The sequence below is a fragment of the Micropterus dolomieu genome, linkage group LG01, assembly GCF_021292245.1.
Source record: "Micropterus dolomieu isolate WLL.071019.BEF.003 ecotype Adirondacks linkage group LG01, ASM2129224v1, whole genome shotgun sequence".
Lineage (NCBI taxonomy): Eukaryota > Metazoa > Chordata > Actinopteri > Centrarchiformes > Centrarchidae > Micropterus > Micropterus dolomieu.
In genome coordinates this window covers 28265989-28273620 of record NC_060150.1, presented here as the reverse complement: position 1 = coordinate 28273620, position 7632 = coordinate 28265989, and the positions used below count along the sequence as shown (strand labels likewise).

Below are 7632 nucleotides of genomic sequence, written 5' to 3'. Positions count from 1 at the left end.
TCCTCCTTTAAATTTGCTCAAAACGAAAGGCCTACCACACATAATTCCACCTTCCACCGGCTTCATGGTGAACTGCTTTATATATATATATATATATATATATATATACACACACACAGTGGGTACGGAAAGTATTCAGACCCCTTTAAATTTTTCACTCTTTGTTTCATTGCAGCCATTTTCCAAAAATCAAAAAAGTTCATTTTATTTCTCAGTAATGTACACTCAGCACCCCATCTTGACAGAAAAAAACAGAAATGTAGAATTTTTTGCAAATTTATTAAAAAAGAAAAACTGAAATATCACATGGTCATAAGTATTCAGACCCTTTGCCGTGACACTCATATTTAACTCAGGTGCTGTCTATTACCAGAGGTTCGTAGTTCCGTTAAACAAAGTATACATATATAATTCTAAACACACGGTATCTTTGTCATTTTTGCTGATGCTGAAAGAAAAACCTGGTGATTCTTTTGGAATGAGGTCTGACACGCCTGCAGTACTTCACTGCCCTTCATTCCTAAACCACTAGCTTCCGTGTTGCTTGACATTGTCTCAGAGAGGTCCTGGGTTGCCTTTATGATCAATTCAGAAGACACAGTTTGTGCTGTTTTAATAGAGTGCATTTTTTAGTACGAAATCTGTATCATTTTGTCTACCAGATGGCAAAAAAAATTAGACCAAGCTGAACCAGGAGCACCAACCTGCAATTCCATTAATGTAAATCTGTTTCTTTTCACAAAGACTGTGTGTGTGTGTGTGTGTGTGTGTGTGTGTGTGTGTGTGTGTGTGTGTGTGTGTGTGTGTGTGTGTGCTGTACCTCTGACATCTGTGTGGCTGTGTTGCCCCTGGCCCCCAGCAACACCATAGCCAGGGCTGAAGAGATGCTGAAAGGGGAGTAGAAGACATTTGCGGTCTTGTCGTTATCACCCAGATTTTTGAGCAAAGCCAGAGAGAAGGAGGTGTTGGCCTTGGATAGAGGAGTTGGTGATGCCATTGTGTCTAAAAAGAAGGGAGGGCAGAGCATTATTGATTACATTACAAACTTAAAAGAAAGCTTTAATTTCTTCATCTGATTAGTTTCTTAGTCTCTGGTTGGGCCAAACACCACTGAAGAGTTAGTTAATTTACAAATAAAATGATTGTCTCTGAATATAAATACCTGGTAGAAGATATATTAAGACAATTTCGAAACCTGAGGCCGTGTCTAAAACCCGAAATCCCCACATTCAGTCTTTAGTTCAGAAAACATTATCCTAAATAGGTCAAGCAGGGTGCATTCAATATAGTTTTGGTTGACCCATCCTAACAGTGATAACAAAGAAGTAGTTATCATCAGTAATTTATGATTTTACTTAAATTATACAGCATCTTTGGTGGTGTGTAATTACCAGCCGATTGAGCCTACCGCTTCAACCTGTCGTTTAAAATTAATTTACGAATCAATAGGCTTATAGCCTGAATCTGCTGTTAACATTACACCATCTAAAGTTATCTACAAACTACATAATCAGATCTCAGTGCCACAAACTGAATGAGACTCTGTACTTACTGACAGACTCTTGTGGTCCTCAAATGATCAGGAGTCTTTCCTTCGCTGGAAGACTTCTTCTTAAAGCTTCAGCTTTATTATTATTTATAAATTCGCGTTTGGTCTGAATGCGAGAAGGGTCCAGCTCATAGGTCCAGCTGCCCGCAGACAAACCAGACAAATGTGACGGAAGTTGACGGAAGTTGAACTTCCATATATGGTTCATCCCACAAGCCACCGCGCACAAAACGTGATGACGTTTATCTCGGCCGTTCGGCCCACGCAGAGCCGTTAAAAAAAAGAGCAGTCTATGGTGTCGACGTACCAATCAGTGTACATAACGCGTTAATATTTACTTTATACTATAATTATATAATAATATTATTGTAGTATATTAATACTGTAAATATTTATTTATAATAGCGTAATGATAATAATAATAAAGCATATTTCAATTCATACTGTTGTATATTTTATTTTTATAAATGGGTTAAGCAACAGATGTCCTCATTCCCAACCTCTATCTCCAGAGACAATATAACATTTGGACTGATATTGCAAAGCAAGGGTGATGAGCTCTGTAGTAATACAATTGTATGTTTAGCTAAATTTTTCATTCACAAATGTAGAATTGTGAAGTCATCTCCCAAATATGTTGTTTTTTAAAATTAATTTAAACTATATATAAAATCCTTAAAAACGCTGAAAGGTCCTGAAGCACAAAAAATATATGATACCCTAAAACACTTCCCAACTGAGGTAAATAGCTGAACAGAGACTGAATCCTCCCTTTTATGTTATAATTTCTTACCGGTTATTTATTTGAATTTATTTATTTGAATGCTTCCTTCTCTTTTATAAATCATCCTTATTTTGTCACTAAGACTACATAACTATCTCCTGTTTGTATGAAGAGCTGCTCCCTATGGCTATATTTTGTACTTATCTTATTCTGTAGAAACGAATTCTGTGCAGCCATATGTTTGTCTGTAAATCTTGATACTTATCAATCAATCAATAAAAAAAAGAAAGAAAAGAATGCGGCATAACAGACGAGCTTCTGCTCGGCTGTAATTGCGGAAGCCGAGATCAAACGAGATTTTACTTGCTTTTGTAGCACACAAACTGGAATTGTCATGTGTTATCGTAATAAATCATAGGGGTTAATGTCAGAATGAACAAACACTTGATTGGGTTGTTGGAAACTTCGCTACTTCAGCTTGATTTTGCAAATAAAACATCAGTCTATTGAGTCTAATTCAGTTTTGTTTTAACATGAGAAACAGCAATCCCCTCTCTGTGTAGGGTCCAGGATAACAGAAATAAACTAAAGTAGGCTACAGAAACGTTACCCGGCTCGCCACGCTTGGATTCTTCTTATCAATCTGTTGTGTTGACGAACACTGATTCTGTTGCCTCGTCAGGAGATATGATTAATTTATGAAGGTTCAGCGACTCGTGTTTCCAACGTCCACAGCACCTCTTTTAGGTTGGAGTATTAAGTTTACTTTCTGTTTGCATTTGTATTACCGTAATGAACCTAAACTGTGAGGTAACGGACTATCTACTTCAAAGGCACCTGCTGTTCCTGTGGATTCTCACTTAAATGCTTTGAAACTGGTTGACTATTAGATTAAATCAATCAGTCATAAATTACCTTTGTTAAATAAGTAGTTTGTTTGTCTTTCTATCTATATTTAGATTTCCAGCAAATTTCATGTTGAGATTAACCATGAAGCTGGGTCTTCTTCCACACTGGGATACCGATAAAGGAGCAGAGGCAGGGAAATAGATCTGTAAACTTCAACTGGAGTGAGTTTATAGAGCATTTACTGTATGTGTGACAAACTCTTAAACAGCAGGAGTATCACACTCACCCCTATATTCCATTTAGACGTTGTGGGGCCAACTGTCCATTCTGTGTATTGTGCTACAGATTCCTGTCTGTGCTTTTATCATCTTTAGAGAGGCGTGTGGACTCCACTGACCCAGTGTACTTTGTCAACCATAACACCAATACAATGCAGTGGGAAGACAAGAATGAGCTCATACTCCAGTTGACTAGCTGGCAAATACTTCCACTTTCTGGTCACAACTGCACACAGCAGCTGAGGAAGAGTCCGGCCTTTTAAAATCACATCTTATCACATGAATGTTTAAACCATGGCGAGGATTGATAATGGAAAATGGCAGCAGCTGCTACAGACATTATTCTGTATCTGTACTTACTTTCTCTCAACAGTAGATAATATCCTGCTCTGTAATCATGTAGTTTGAGTAATCAGTTTTCATTAGTTCCACTCTGTAGCCAAATACAAAATATTTAGTAGCTCTCCACTTACATGCCAATAACATTTCTCAGGAATGCTTTTATTTTCAAGTTTATTGTATTCATTATTGGACAAAGTTGAAGAGTTTAATCCTAACTTAACCCTAACACCCAAATATTCCTTTGTCCAATTGCCAAAAATATTTTTCCTCATCAGTAGAATATGCGATGTGTGTTGAATATTTGTCCGTGTAACACAGATGATGATACATTTGTCGTGACCTTGACAAACTGTTAAGGGCAACAAAAGACTGTTTTTCCAAACATTCAAACATTTTACGTTATTGGATTCCTGTACGATCACATTAAACTAACTTTCAACATCTTGAATAAAATGTTGAATTATATTTTCTTATTATAAACAAAGCAACATTCTGCTATGGGTGTCAGTACCTCGAGTCACACCACAGAGCATCTTGTTGTATCAGTGAGTGTTCAGTTCAACTGAAATTTCTTCACAGTGATTTACTGTCCACTAAAACGAATACAGACCTCCTCATTTTTAAGGGAAATGCACAAGGCAAAAACTACATATTTTACGCAACTGATTGCAGAATCTGAAGGAAATAGCACCTCTTTTTGGAAACACCTAAACAGTCTTACCAAACTAAAGCCCAGCCAACAAAAATTAATAATGGGGCTGGAACTAGTAGTGGAGTGACTAGCAATGACAGTACAGAAATTTCAAATTAATTTAATAATTACTTAAATCAGTAGAGGAGCTTGCTCAAAATTTTGAACCAGTTTAAATATCACAGGGTAATATGACAGAATCATTGCAGTCTTTCTATATTAAGGAGGTTGAACAAGAGAAAGTAGGTTAAAACATCAATAAATCATCAATTAATTAATAAAAATGTAATAACTCAAAGGTAAAGGATCTGTTTGGTTTGAATATTGCTGTTATAAAAACACACAGCTCTGTATTTAAAATATTAAATTCTAATACTGTAATTAATTTAAAAACAACGAGGCAGCTATGCACACTTCAATATTTCTTTATTTATTGCAAGTGATATGTCATCTCAGTATAATGTTAATGTTAATAATGTTATCACACAACGAATATTTTCCTCATACCGGGCAGGCCTACCTCATGCCCGTTGGGTCTGGTCTTACCAAATAACTGTCACCACATAATAGTAAAGTATCGCTGAAGAATCGGATCACTAAGCAGTCTCAATATTAATAAAAATTAATGATCCCCATCCCCAGGCACAGCGCTACGGAGGCCACAGGCAGCCATCTATTCAAATATCTTTCTTACTCCGTTTTCCCGTGATAACAGGATAATTATCTCGAGCTAATGAATGTTGTTTTCCCGTGATAAAAGGATAATTTTCTGGTGATCTCGAGATCAGAACAGTAGTTTAACACAGGGGTCAGCAGGAGCTAGGGTTTGTTATCTCGAGATCACGAGAAAATAATCCCATTATCACAGGAAAACAACATTCATTATCTCCAGATCACGTGATTAAAAAAATAAAAAATTTAAACGGCAGAGAATCCAGAGTTGACGTCCTTGCTAGTAGTTTAAGAGGCATAATAGACATTGTGATAAAGGCAAATTCTTTCACAGGGTGTAAGATAAACTAATATTTAAGTCTAATGGACTCTAACGATATATCTAAACTAGGTTATGAGGGTGCAGCAAATAGAACCATACACACATTACATGCATACATAAAGTAAACCACGTCCTAAAGATGAGATCAGGTGCAAAAGATAAACAGTGCTAAAACCTTATGTTCAGTTAGGCACAGAGTAACCACAGAATCTGGATATTTGGAAAATCAAAGGTTGGGACAGGAACTCAGAGCATGATTAGCTATAGGAAACTAGAGCAGTTATTCTACAAATAACATTTAGACTGTTGCAATAGATGTATTGTAACCCCCCCTCCAGTTGTGTAACAACACTGCTCTGAAGTGAAGCAGACAAGAAGCCACAGTTCAGAAAATCTAACACCATAGTTTTTATTCTTCATCCCGGTCTTGCAACACCAAATAACATTTTATAACATTATAATAGTTGATGTTGAGAAACAACACTGCTCTGAACGATGTAGCGTTCACTCGGGGGAGCAGTATCGGCCAGCAAAGAGAATGCTCATGGAGGGGTTATGTCGGATGAAGAAGAGGAAGGGGTGGTCTGCGATGAACCTGGCTGATACAAGTCTGAGACACTGAAGCTGAATGGAAACACCAGTGGCAGCTGCAGCCTCAGTTCCCTCCTCGTTGACCTCCACGAAAGCCTTGTGGACGACTTTTGACAGTACTAGGTCATTGGCGGGAGACATGCCTGTCAGCAGAGGAAACAAAGAGAATATTTTAAATAACTATAATGCCTTGTCTCACCTTCATGACAGAAATGTAGAGCACATTGATTTAAGAGAACCTCTGTATTGACTTGTTGCTCCTTTGAACTGACAGGAGCCAGTTCAGCTTTTGGTGCCTGTTCTTTTAAATGATGAATATATGTGAAATGTTCCAGACACATGTCCTACCAGAGAAGTCACTCGAAGCCACGTCGAAGGCATCCACCATGCCCATGCTGATCAGGACATTCTTCATGTCATACTTCTCCTCCATCTTGAATCGAGGCAGCCCCACCTGGACCTCAATGTCATTCATCATGTCTGGGCGCGTCCACTCCACAAAGTTCTCATAGGTCAGCGTCTTCTCCAGCTGGGGGTGGACACAAAATCAATTCTTAGTTTGTCTGCATCTTGTGCGTTTCTTTATGTGTGCCAGTGTGTGTGTCTCTGTGTCCTACCTTCTCCAGACCTGTTGTACTGTCCTCTAATTCATTTGGTAGAAAGATGAGCATGCTGAGCTCCTTTCCTTTGTACGGCATCTCTAGGATCTGTCCAACAGAAGGTTTCAAATATTACAGCAAATATACTCTGCTCTGGCAACTGTTTGGTTACGTGTGTGTTTTAACAGGATAGTTTATGTAGTTACATACAATAAACAAAACCCTTATTAGGTAGTTAGTAAAAAAGCTGGATCAAAACCAAAATCTCATTAAATCTTCTTTAATTCACATTCCATGGAAAATCCTGCTTAACCTCATTATCAAAGGATGATGATTGCTGATGATTAAATGATTGGTTGATTAGTTGTTACCTGACCAGTTAATAGTTGGTTGATGGACCAACAGACATATTGACTGACATACCATATTAATTAATTAATTAATTAACTGATTTGCTTGATTACCTGGCAGTTGGCTTCAGAGATAGAGGTGAGGGGGAAGTTGGTATCTTGATACATCATCTTCACTGGCTTAGTGTCATTCTGAAAACACCAAACAGAAAAAAACCTGCGCTTTAAGAGAAACTCACCACCAGCTGAAATCTTTTGTACACATAATAATAATAATAATAATAATAATAATAATCCTTATTTGTAGAGCACTTTTCAAAAACAAGTTACAAAGTGCTTTAACAAGTGTAAAGAATAATACAAAAAAAAAGATAAGAGCATGAAAATTTAATATAAAATTAGTAAAATACAATAAAATAAAAGGGATAAAATAAAGTCAAATAAGATCGGGAAAAGCTCTCCTATAAAAGTATGTTTTAAGAAGGGACTTAAAAGAGTTCTCTGACTCAGCCGACCTGATTTCCTCGGGCAGGCTGTTCCAGAGCCTCGGGGCCCTGACAGCAAACGCTCTGTCCCCTTTAGTTTTCAGTCGAGACTCTGGAACAGACAACAGACCTCTGCCCGAGGATCTCAAGGTACGTGCTGGTGTGTATGGGACTAAAAGG

The 7632-nt window shown here is 37.6% G+C and overlaps 2 protein-coding genes across 3 annotated transcripts in view; both read right to left on the bottom strand.

The window, feature by feature from the left end:
• Positions 1 to 3010, bottom strand: part of LOC123979500 (leukocyte elastase inhibitor-like) — a 20635-nt gene extending 17625 nt beyond the window's left edge. The window contains exons 1-2 of one of the 2 annotated variants that reach the window (XM_046063450.1): positions 2884 to 3010; positions 821 to 1002 (exon numbers count right to left, since the gene is read on the bottom strand). In XM_046063450.1, coding sequence (XP_045919406.1) covers positions 821 to 997 — 177 coding nt within the window. In that variant the 5' untranslated portion in view covers positions 998 to 1002; positions 2884 to 3010. Of the gene's footprint in view, positions 1 to 820; positions 1003 to 1552; positions 1729 to 2883 lie in introns of those variants that run through there. The other variant, XM_046063440.1, reaches the window with a different exon arrangement.
• Positions 3011 to 5811: 2801 nt separating this feature from the next.
• The window catches only part of LOC123970492 (leukocyte elastase inhibitor-like), a 16666-nt gene continuing 14845 nt past the window's right edge, over positions 5812 to 7632 (bottom strand). Inside the window, exons 6-9 of the mRNA XM_046048551.1 lie at positions 7082 to 7159; positions 6636 to 6725; positions 6367 to 6547; positions 5812 to 6161 (exon numbers count right to left, since the gene is read on the bottom strand). Of these exons, the coding sequence (XP_045904507.1) occupies positions 5932 to 6161; positions 6367 to 6547; positions 6636 to 6725; positions 7082 to 7159 (579 nt within the window). The 3' untranslated portion in view covers positions 5812 to 5931. The remainder of the gene's footprint in view (positions 6162 to 6366; positions 6548 to 6635; positions 6726 to 7081; positions 7160 to 7632) is intronic.